General features: G+C 32.7%; 1 protein-coding gene across 4 annotated transcripts in view; it reads left to right on the top strand.

Annotated features, from left to right (window-relative positions):
- NBEA (neurobeachin) overlaps window positions 1-12,778 on the top strand; it is a 563,351-nt gene that overhangs the window by 93,763 nt on the left and 456,810 nt on the right. For all 4 annotated transcript variants that reach the window (XM_069467350.1, XM_069467354.1, XM_069467352.1 and 1 more), the window contains exon 11: window positions 12,222-12,330. In XM_069467350.1, coding sequence (XP_069323451.1) covers window positions 12,222-12,330 — 109 coding nt within the window. The remainder of the gene's footprint in view (window positions 1-12,221; window positions 12,331-12,778) is intronic.

Here is a 12,778-nt window from a genome sequence, read left to right as displayed (position 1 = left end):
TAGAGGTGTCTAGTAATAGACCTAAAAACTTCAAAGTTCTTTGCAGGATCACTTTGGTATTACTTTATTGGGGATGGTAACTGGTGGCTTGAGTGGGGTCCTGTTGGAAAAAGAAGACTGAGATCTTCTCTGACAAACAGGTTATCAGCAAAACCTATGCCTTTAAATCTGTGTTTTCTAGATACTGCTTACAAGGAAGCTCAAGCTCAAATTGGAGGGCAGGTCACAATAAGTCTCAGTTGGAAGAAAAAAATCCTTTTGCCAGGGAGAGGAGTATAGGTATTATCCTTTTTGAGGATAAAGCTAACTTAAAGCAGTTTTGGTATTTGATGTGTTCTTCTTGTAACTCAGAAAGCCAAGTACACTAGTTAGCACATCTTTAATGTAGTTGAAGGCATGATTGTGAAATAGGTTTAGGAATACAAGGAGTTGTAATATTGTATGTGGGTATCAATAATCAGGAAGCCACGGGTAAGAAGTGTAGTACTGGTTAGTTTCTGTGACATGAACGTGTAAATCAAGCATGTTACACATATTTTTGTATTTGGTGCCAAATATTTTTATAGTTGGAAATGGGACACAGGACTTGGTACCTTAATATCTTATGTAGTAGTGACTAGAACCAGGTATGATTCTATCCAGCAAGTTTCAGTAGAACTTTGGTGAAGATCTAATATCAAACTGCATATCCTGGCATTGATTATCCATGTTTATTGATAGGGCTTCTTATACTTGTAAAAGGACTGCCTTGACACAATTAATTTGTGATTTAAAACATTGAATGGAATATATATACATAAATGCCTTGTAGTATAGATTGCTACTGGAGACATAAAAGGAAGTCTCACGTGCCTACCCCTCAATAATTCATTGGGAAATAGCAGGAGTCCTATTTTTCTGGTGGCTGCATATCTCATTAGAGTTATGGGTATCTTCCTACTAAAGTCTAATTTTTGTACAAATTCCAGGTATTTATTATTTTTGGCATTTTTGTGAAATTTGTGGTGAAAATATTGTTGAATTTGATCTGCTTTAGATACTTCCTTTTAAATTTGTCTTTATTAATGGACAAGTATGCTTTGAATCTGGGTATTAAAAATTTTACTGACAGATTTGTGGATAGATAGACTTAACTATCTTGAGTATATACATACATATGCTATTTTTTGAATATTTTTTCATGGAAATAAATTCAATCTGAATATTTATTTGTTGTTTTCAGGAAGATGGGAAAGCTTCCTTTTTAACATGCTCGCTTCCGTTGTGTATCTGGCAAATACGGCAGCAATCACAATATGCATACATGAGGCATTTGAGAAAAAAATTTGGAGTATACCAATAATGCTTTTCTTTTTGCATGACTTTTTCTTTTACTTCTCCCATCCAAGTACTAACCGGGCCTGACCCTTCTTAGCTTCTGAGATCAGACGAGATCCGGCGCATTCAGGGTGGTACGGCCGTAGATTTTTTTTTACTTCTTATGCCAGCTCATGTATAAAGTGAGAAGATTTTTTTATATCATCTAAGCAGCAAATTGTGGAGTACCAAATGTACTTGTTTTTAAGAGAATTTTTAAAAATTAAATATTTATTTAAGAAAATATTTCCCCCAAAGTTGGTGGCTGATCATATAAAGGAAATTTTAGAGTGTGCTGCTGGAGAAGGCTAGTCAACACAAAATGAAGGGTTTGGATTTGGAAGTGTAGGTGATACTGCCTTGGCTGCAGCATGAATCAGAATAAATGTCATCATATGACTTTTGATCAGCAGTGAATTTTATAATACAGCAGAGGAGGTTGTAAATGATGTAAGTCATAAAATAGCATTAAAATAATATGCCAGTGTGATTTTTATTTCAAGAGAGGCAAGGATTTCTTGTTTTTATGATTGTGTAAAATCATGAACAACTTAAAAGCCTTAAAAGGAGTCATAGTATTCATCAGCATCATGGCCAATAACTAGACATTTTTGAAAAGCAAGGATGCATGCTATAGACCAAGCATCAACTTTAGACATTTAGACAGACTATTCAGAAGTCAAAATGAAACTTTCTGATGGTGTAGCCAGAGAACCTTACAGACGTTAACTCATTTACATTGGAGATGAGAGAAGATTTTCAACTAGGATGTTTGTTAAACAGTTTTGGTTTTCATCAAGTAGTCAGCCTTTTCTATAGCTGGAGTTTGGAGTAAAGGGGTTGGTATGAAGCACCAACGATAACATAATCCAGAGAAGAATACGATTTTATATTTGCCAGGCATTAGAAAGGTGTAGTATTTTGATCTTTGTGATAAGTACGGAGGTTTCACCCGGCATAGTTGGTATTAGACAGGAATCTAATGTGGAGTTTGAAAAAGCCTCCCTCGCTGTTGCAGCCGTATCTACTGAATGTGAATGTAGTCCAGAGAGGCAAACCAGCTGCCAGGAAATTGAAGGGAAACCTGCAGTAAGCAATTGGGTGTTGCTTGTTCTCGTGAATCTGCATTAGTACACCCTAAATAATTCCTTACTTCTTAAGGCCAAATAAGGTAACAGGTTTAATGTAATCATGAAAACTCAATACAGTACTCTGGATACATCTTTTTTAGGAGAGTGATAAGCCTTTTCACTTTTCTGGTTCTGTGGTGACAGCCTGACAGTTGTTATGGGCATTGAACTATTGTAATATAACCCAGATTCCACTGTCAGCCATAACTGTCCATGACTAAATATGTGGATTTGTCAAACTCTTGTTCTGAGGGCATTATGGATAGCTTCTGCTTAGGAAAATGCAAGATGTTATTCTTACAGAACTTAGTAAAAATTTGGTATTTCCAGCATATTCTGGGTGAAGTATACTGGAGTATCTGATATGAAAGGTAAATAAGAATTAGATATTAGGCTGATAAGGACAGTATAGGGGAACAAAACTCTGAAATGTATAGTAGTGTATGGGTTGTTTTTTGTTTTTATTAAGTTTGGTTATATTAGGATAGACTATATGATATCAAATTGACTCTGAAATGTTAGTGGTTTTATACGATAAAGTTTTTATGTATTGCTCATGTGACCAAGTATAGTTTACACAGGGATCTAAGGTTTCAGGTTCCACCCTCATATTTCAGAGTAGGCAGTGTTCTTCATAGGAGGGGAAGAAAGAGACTAGAGAATTATTCATGGGCTTTTCACTTTGTAACCCACAAGAGACTTCTGTTATCATTTTGTTGATTTAGTCACAAAAGGGGCTAGGAAATGTAGTCTTCTGTATACATAAAAAGGAGGAATAGAATATGGGATTTGTTAATAACTAACATTGTCTCTAGCATTCTTGGTTTCTTTGCTGGTAAAACTAGTGGGTTGCAGTGGTTCTTAGAATTATAGTTCTTGGTTGTAAAAGGATGTGAAGATGATTGGAGAGGTGGTAACATAGTGGTATTAAACCTGACTTAAACTGGTATTATGCTATTTGCCAATATTTGGGCATATTGAATAAGTCTGTCCCATTAGCATGTTGAGATCAAAAGGTAGGGACTCAGATGGAATAATTTTGGGGGGTCATCTTAGTTTGGGACTTCATTTAAGTCAGTAAGAATAAAATTCCAGTTCCAGTTTTTGGTAAGATAGAGGGAGTATACTTCACCCTGTTTCTCCTATTCAGTGCGAGAATAATAACTTACATGAATAGAATCCATGGAGCAGCTAGTACTCTGAAAAGTAAATGGTAGCAGGTAGATTGGGGAATAAGAGCAGAATTCACAGTACCTTTGAACTAGTGGTAAAGTTCACTATATTTCTTGCCTCTGCAATATCCCCAGCATGAAGTAAATCCTCTGGAAACCTGAAATTGAGCACCAGGGTACAGTGAGAGAGCGCTCTGGGAGAAACCCTCTAGTTCTAGTGCAGAAGTTCCTATTAATTTTTTTCTGCAGCCTGTTCTCTCATGTTCCAGCCCTAATGTAATCTTTCCACCAGTGGGATCCTATAGAACCCAAAACTCTGAAAGAGGAGTAAACATCCCTTTGATCAGTACAGCTAAGGCCCTAAGAAGGTGGGACAAATACCTGTTCTTTTTTTAAAATCTGTCTTCCTGCTTGCGGACCCAGATGTTTGCAGACTTATATAAATACATGGAAGAGAAGGGAAACTATAGCCCCTAGTGTTTTGACAGGAGAACTTGAAAAGAAGAGCCCCAGAACTGGGAAGTATTAGCGATACCACAGAAAGGGAAGAATGTGGGAAATAAACCTTATAATTTTTTTTTTTTTTTTATGAACTCAGCCCTGAGCTGTGCATGTGTGATCTAATCCAAATTAGAGATTGTAGCCAGTATAACGGTAAGAAAAAGAAATAAAAGTCATAGGAATTGGAAAGGAAAAAATAGAACTATCCCTTTTCATAGATGACATGATTATCTACATAAAAATCATCAGGCTGGGTGTGGTGGTTCATACATCTAATCCTAGGACTTTGGGAGGCCCAGGTAGGAGGATCACTTGTACCCAGGATTTCGGGACTAGTCCGGGCAACATAGCAAGACCTCATCTCTACAAAAAATTTAAAAGTTAGCCGAGTGTTGTGGTGTGCATCTGTAGTCCCAGCTACTCGGGAGGCTGAGGTGGGAGGGTCACTTGAGCCCAGGAGTTTGAAGCTGCAGTGAGTTATGAGTGTGCCACTGCATTCAAGCCTGGGTGATAGAGGGAGACCTTGTCTCAAAAAAAAAAAGTTATCAAGCAATTGACATACACATAAAGTTCTAGCACTAGTAAGTATGTGTCAACAATGTTGCAAGATACAAGATTCAAACAAAAGTGAATTATATTTCTCTTTATTAACAATGTACAATAGAAAACCAAATTTGAAAGTACCATCAACAATAGCTTCAATAAAATTAATTAACATTAAGATATAAATTTCACAAAACATATACAGGATCTGTGTGCTGAAAACTCCAAATTTCTGATGAAAGAAATCAAAGACCTAAAGAAACAGAACACTATATTGTATTCATGCACTCAACATAGTAAATATGTCATTAAATTGAGATATAGATTTAATACAATACCAATTAAAATCCCAGCTGAATATGTTAATTGATATAGACAAGATGCTTCTAAAGTTTATAGGGAATTACAAAGTAACTAGGATAGTTGGAACAATTTTAAATAAAGTTGGAGGAATTATACTTACCTATCTTTAAGACAGACTATAAAGTTAATGTAGTTAATAAAGACAGTGTGACATTAACAAAGTGATAGACACATATATCAGTGGAACAAAAGCATCCAGAAATAGTCCCATACATATATGGACAATTAATTTTTGGCACTCTAATGGAGAAAAGATAATCTTATGCCAAAAAAATGAGCCTTGATCTAAACCTCATGCTTTATGTAAAAGCTAATTAAAAAATTAAGTCTAAATATAAAATGTGAAACTATAAAACTTGTAGAAGAAATGGGGAGGAATTCTATGTGACTAAGGCCAGGCAAAGCCTTCTTAGATATGACACCAAAAGCATGATTCATAAAAGAAAAAAAAATAGATAAATTTGATTTTGACTTCATCAAAGTTAAAACTTTTGCTCTGCTAAAGATGCAATGAAAAGACATGGTACAGACTGGAGGAAGATGACAGCAAATCACTTATTTGACAAAGGATTTATGTCAAGAATGTATAAAGGACTCTCAGCCCTCAATGGTAAGACAAAAATCCAACAAAAGAGTTGAATAGATACTTCACCAAAGATAATATAAGGATGTCAAAGTAGCTCATGAAAAGATGTCAACATCATTGGCCAATAGAGAAATATGTATTAAAAACACCATGAAATACCACTACACACCTAGTAGAATGGCCAAAATAAAAAATAGCTATGGTGCCAAATACTGGCAATGATGTGTGGAACAACTGGAACACATTACTGGTGGGATTGCCAAATGGTACAGCCACTCTCAAATACAGTTTGACAGTTTATTATAAAGTTAAACATACACTTGCCATATATTTAGCCTTTCCACTCCTGTGTATTTGTTTATGAGGAATGAATGAAAACCATGTTCACACAAAAACCTTTGTGTGGATGTTTATAGTAGCCCTATTCACAATTGCTATAGCAATTGCTATACCCTAAATGTCCTTTATAGATGAATGGATACACAAACTCTGATAGATACATTTATACAATGAAATACTACTCATTAATTAAAAGGAATGAATTCTTGATATATATACTTACTTGGATAAATTTCAAAGGCAATGTGCTAAGGTTAAGAGGGGAGACTCGGAAGGTTATACACTATGATTCTATTTATATCACATTCTTAAAAAGTCAAAACTGTAATGACAGAGAAGAGATAAGGGCAGTTACCAGAGATTATGGATGTTGAGAGGGTGTCAGTATAAAGCTGTAGTGGGATAGCACAGTGATTTTTTTTTGTGTGATAGAACTGGTCTATATTTTGATTGTGGGTTTATACACATCTATATATCTGTTAACATTCTCAAAATGTTATACCAAAAAAACAAAAAAAAAAAAACAGAGAAAGAAGGAAATCAATTTTACTGCATAATCATTTAAAAAATAAAATTAACTATAAAATGAATAGAAAATTCCTAGGTTATGTAAAGCATAAATATCAAATAATGCTTTTAGCTTTCTGTGTAGTCAGCTATTTTTCTATTTATTTTGTTGCATTTGCTAATTTCAGCACTTCTAGATTATTTAATTCTATTTCTGTTAAGTACGCCGAGACTTGGCTGAATGTAGAGATGGCACCAGGATAAATGACTGGACATTTGGCTTTTACTGCTGTGGCATGATTTGACTTTGAAGGATATTAGAGTATGCATAAATAGTTAAGATCAGCCATTTATAATTATAACCTATTTTTTTCTTTCCAATTTAGAACTTCTTTTTTTTTATTTCAGCATATTATGGGGGTACAAAAGTTTAGGTTACGTACATTGCCCTTGCCCCCCTCCCCGAGTCAGAGCTTCAAGCGTGTCCATTCCCCAGACAGTGCGCATCGCACTTATTATATAGGTATACACCCATCCCCTGCCCCCCCCCCACATCTGCCCAACACCCAATTAGTATTATTCCCAAATGTGCTCTTAGGTGATGATCAGTGAAACCAATTTGATGGTGAATACATGTGGTACTTATTTTTCCATTCTTGGGATGCTTCACTTAGTAGAATGGGTTCCAACTCTATCCAGGAGAACATAAAAGATTCTGTATCACCATTTCTTATAGCTGAGTAATACTCCATGGTATACATATACCACATTTTATTAATCCACTCATGTATTGATGGACACTTGGGTTGTTTCCACATCTTTGCGATTGTGAATTGTGCTGCTATAAACATTCGGGTGCAGATGCCTTTTTTATAGAATGACTTTTGTTCTTTTGGGTAGATTCCCAATAATGGGATTGCTGGATTGAATGGTAGGTCTACTTGAATCTGTTTAAGGTATCTCCATATTGCTTTCCACAGAGGTTGCACTAGTTTGCAGTCCCACCAGCAGTGTATGAGTGTTCCTTCTTAAGTTCTCCTAAAGTGTGAGGAAGTTATATCATTAAGTTTCAAAGGTATTCATGTATCCATGTTTACTGTAGTGGTGACTGCCATTTATAAAATGTCCAAGAAATTTTCATAAAGGGAGTAGGACATTGAGTGTATTGTAAGAGTTGGTATGTTAAAGGTTGAGGTTAAACTGTAGTCCTATTAGGCTTTTTCCTTTGAAAGTTGTTAGTAAATATTGAGTATTCTTAGTAAATATATAAAAGGAGTTTATAAGAAGGCTATTTTGTTCTCAAACTTTGTAAATTGTTATATACTATAAATACTAATATATAATACTACATCATAGATTTAGAATTAATTCCTTTACATGTGCAGATTTTTAAATTTTGTTTCCTTCCTAAGAGACATTGACACATTACAATCTTTGTTGTTTAGACTTTGATTTTATTGCTATATTTTTCAGAAATAAAATAGGCTGATGAAACATAAAATTAAAATCTCTGCCAAGACAAAGGAAAGAATAAATGTGTAATAGCCTGACTTTTAATACAGCCTCTAAAGAATGCTCTTAAATATCCATGACAGTGTTAGCAATTGAATTTATTAGACTGCCTTCCTTTTTATCAGGCTGAAGGAAAAGGTAGAAATTACTGAGGAGAGATTTTATGGCCAGGGGAAGGCTTAGTGATTTCATGTGCTACCCTGTGTATTCTATTTGTCCTTACATTTTACTGTCTTGCATTTCAGTATTTTTCTAAGTTGACTCTTCTGATAAATGCATTTTGCTTACTTTGGCATATGGATCCACTTTATATCTGTACTGAACGTGACAGTGTGTGTGTCAGGATTCATCTTCTACATAGGCAGTGGTCTTCTTTGAGATCACATCTTTATGAGTGCATTGTCTAGAAGTGACTACTAAATGTACCTGGAGTTAGAAACTTTTGGCTTAGACCTCTCTAACGTTGAACTGTGAAGGAAGTTAACTCTTCTCACCTATTGTGAGATTTTTTATGTCACTGGAAATCAATTAGCTTGGTTGTGGACTTAAGTTGATTTCATTTATAGTTTTATTTCTACTATGATCATTCTCATCTAGGAATAGTTTTACAGTGAGAGAAATAGTGTAGAAACTATGATGTTAGATATTTTACATAATTTTAATGACCTTCTGAAAGATTTTGATGTATCTCAGTACTACATTAGGCTGCTTAAGAAATGAAATCTTCTGAAAATATTAAAAGATGTTTCCCCCTTACCAATACTTTAAATCTTATCTTGATCTACTTAATTATTCTGCCTGTAGTGTTTCTCAAGAGATTAAAAACATCCTTTTAAAAGGGGAAGGATATGTTGTATCTTAAGGGAAATCTTTAATTTTTACATAAGTTAGTTCCAATCTTCTTAAATAAAAAGGTGTTTATTTTAAAAGCCATTCTAGCTGTGGTACTTTGCTTGTTTCAGTACAAAGCAAATTGAATAGCCATTTTCTGTCTTCTAAGAGCTGCCTTTGAACTGAACTTAGGTTATATATTTATTCTTAATCATTTCAGTTATAAACTAGAAGTATCTTTATGATATATTGTATCTCCAAATAATAAAAATACCTAGAAGATAATAAAACTTTTCGGATCATATTACATAAGTTATCTATGTTAGTTATTTAAAAAAATTAAATAAAAATTAACAAAATTGATAAAGTTATAGTAAAATCAAGTCAAAAATCTATATAGATTTTAATGGACTCTAAAGGTAGTAATATATTTTCATTAGAAACAAATTAGTTATGTTTATATACAGTTACTAAATATTTTCAGGTTATTTATGGGCCAAGACTGTTGTGGTATGCTTTAATGATATGGACCAGAAAGCTCTGGAAAGATAATAAATATGCTAAGTTATTAGAGGCATTATTATACTATTTATTCTATTTTTTCCTTAAGGTTTTGCCCTTTAATATATGATACTTGAAATAAATATTCTTAATTGAAACTTATTAAGAATTGGAGGATGATAATTATTTTTAAGAAAAAAACCCAATAGATTATTAGCATCATTTTCCTTAAAAGGAGACAGGATTAAAAACCCTTAACCATTCCTGAAGTAGAATTGCTACTTATAGAACACGGTATGCTATAGCACTGTCTATTGAAAAGTCTAGCAATTATATATCATGATGTAAAAATCACTATACTTTCTGTTATCAAGTAAAATATTCCTTTGAAAATCTATCCCTACGTATTGCTATACTTTTCAAGAGAATGTTCTATGTTGTGTATGTTAGTTTTGGCTGACACAGATACTTGTTTTTTGGTTTATCCTACAGTATATATTTAGATCCTCTACCCATGAACTGATGTGTTCTAGACAGGAAGTGGTATGTAGGAGATATAGGAATGGGCTGAAGTATCCTTTATATTTGCCTTTGTATCTAGGGGAGTTGGAAATAGGCAAGAATGGAGAGAAATTTTGTATGGCAGTACACAGAATTTTGCAAGTTTATTGTGAGCCCTGCAGCAATCCGATGCATTTTAGTTACTGGTAAGTTTGTTAAATTATGTTTGAAATTGTACCTCTTCGAAGATGGCCATCTATTTACTATTACGTCCACCATGTCAAATATACCTTATTTTAAAGATTTTTTTTTTTTTGAAAAGATGTAGTATTGTATTGAGTTTTAGGTATAAATTAAAAATACTTTTGTTAGTGAATGCATTTGACTTTTTAATTGTTGTCATGGTTAATATTGAAGTGAAATTAACATTTCATGGATAGCATAGTCATGTGTTAAGATTTTGGAATAATAATAAAATTAATATTTCTGTTTTTGTAATGGAACTTTACTGGGTTTAAAGGTCCAGGTTAATTTATTAGATGTTTGAAAATGAGTAGTTCTTCTGATACAAAAGAATAAGAAAATCCATGGCATCCTTGTAATTTTATATGGTTCTACATAGGGGGAGTGATTTATTGTAACAAATACTTTTTTGCCTTTTTTCATGGACCATAGGGACCATTGTGAGGCATTTCTAGTTTTTCTTTTTGGCAGTGCTGATGTTTAGGAATTCCCTTTCCTCCTAAATCACTAACTCAGTTTAGGTAAGAATTCCATGAACAGATTAGGAAATTGTGTAATCTCTATGCATAGTTTTCTTTATTCTTTTTAGACATCTAGGCAGAAGTGTTGAATGTAATATAGTACTTAAGCAGTTATTTGTGAAGTGGCCTTGACTATTGATTCAATTCATTTAAAATGGACTGGATTGCTTAATAGCTGTTCTTTACAGAAACATTTAAAAAAACCCCAAGGGATTCCGTGGTAGTTGTGTTTTTCTTATAAATCTCTATCTTTGACTTAAGGACAAAGTAAAAGAATATCATTGATTTGTGATATGAGTTTACTTTTTTGTTGTTGTTTAAGGCTATAGGGCCAGTTAATACAATTGAATTTTAATTTCCTGTAATGAGGTACCTTATTTCGAGATACTATGTTTTTTATTAAACTATAGATATTTATAGTAGTGATAATGATAATTTTGCTATTGGTTCTTGTTATGTGACCATTTCTGATTTGAGCAAAAATAGCCACATTATTAGAGAAATGTGTTATTTATCAATCTTACTGAAACCAGAGATCTGGAATAATCAAGAGACTAGAGTAACTTCAGATTCCTTTTGGGCTTTAATAATTTTAAAGTTTTCCTCATTACCAAATTTTCTTAATTACTTGTGAGAATGAGTTCTTCCACATTTAAAATATATTTAGAAATCTGTGGTTTTACCTTTTTCTAATGGATGTAAATAGATATTTCAGAGTATATCATAAAACATTGTAAATAGATATTAGTTTAATTCCTGATAAAATCTGGTTTATAGCAATTTATTATAAATTGCATTAAGCACATACAATGAAGGAATATGTATTTTCATTATTGGAATACTATATTCATATATCAGTGCTGCTGGTTGAAAATTGTTATATGTAACTTTGTAAAGTAATACATTATCAAGCTTAATGCAATCATTTATTTTTCTTTTGTTTCTTCATTCATTAATTCAACAGATATATCAAGTGCTTAATCTTTGTCTAACATATCTCTGTGTGCTTTTATGTTTTGGGTATACATTGTGTAATTAATTGCCACTTTTTATTTCAATATTACATAAATCATTTCTTTTCTGAGGGCATACTTGGACATAAGTGACATATATTTCTCTGAATTTTCTTTTAATAATTAATGTGATTTTGAAAAATAGATCTAAATAAAAAGTTTATTTAAAAATAGATTTGTTTTTCCAAAACAATATTATGTACATATTTAAAATTATCTACAATAGCCTACTATTCAAAAGAATATTGTGATAAGGTCTTTATTATGGAAAAGTAATGTATGTAGATTTCTTATATTTACTTGAAGCAGGACATATATGTATGTATAGATGAAATATGAGGTTTTATTTGGGAATATTAAAAAACTACATGGTTATGGTTCAATTTATTATATTTAATTTGAAAAGGATAACATTAATTTTCTCATGCTTGTGAGAAAATATATTCTTGTATAATCTAAAGTATAATAGCCATTGTCAGCAAAATAAAGATCATATTTGAATATGGTTGTTTTTTGGCATAATAACATACTGAAATGGAACACTATGTTTATAATAAACATTTGATGATTACATAATGAAATTATCTGTACTTTACATGCAGTGCTACTCTTTTGGCATTCCTGGTTGAACTACTTAAAAGTTCAGTAGCCATGCAAGAACAGATGCTGGGTGGAAAAGGCTTTTTAGTCATTGGCTACTTACTTGAAAAGGTAAGTGATGTGTGTTAATGGTTTTGTTGTGTAGCCTTCATAGATGGACAACTGACAATCCCCAATTATATTTTTTCTGTAGTTTCTCTTTCCATTGACGGTGTAGAAGTAATATTATTTGCTAATTCATAAACATTTTCATATTATGCACTTGCATATAAATATAGACATGAAATTAAACGGGGTTAGAAGTGTAAATAAGAAATTTTGAGTGAAAATAGAAACTGAAGAAAAATTCTTCCATTTATTTCTATTCAAATTTTAACTATCATTTTCCTTACTTTTTTTCTACAACAGTAGAAATGAGATTTTTCTGTTTTCTTCTCAAAATTTTATTTTATCTTCAAATTTAGAGCTGCGATTTATCTGCAATTGAATTTTATATATGGCATGAGGTATAAGGCTCAAGGTTCTTCTTCCTTTTTTTTTTTCTTTTTCCATGTATGTA

Source organism: Eulemur rufifrons, chromosome 4 (assembly GCF_041146395.1).
Source record: "Eulemur rufifrons isolate Redbay chromosome 4, OSU_ERuf_1, whole genome shotgun sequence".
Lineage (NCBI taxonomy): Eukaryota > Metazoa > Chordata > Mammalia > Primates > Lemuridae > Eulemur > Eulemur rufifrons.
Note: the sequence above shows the minus strand (reverse complement) of the source record. Positions and strands in the feature narration are given on the sequence as shown.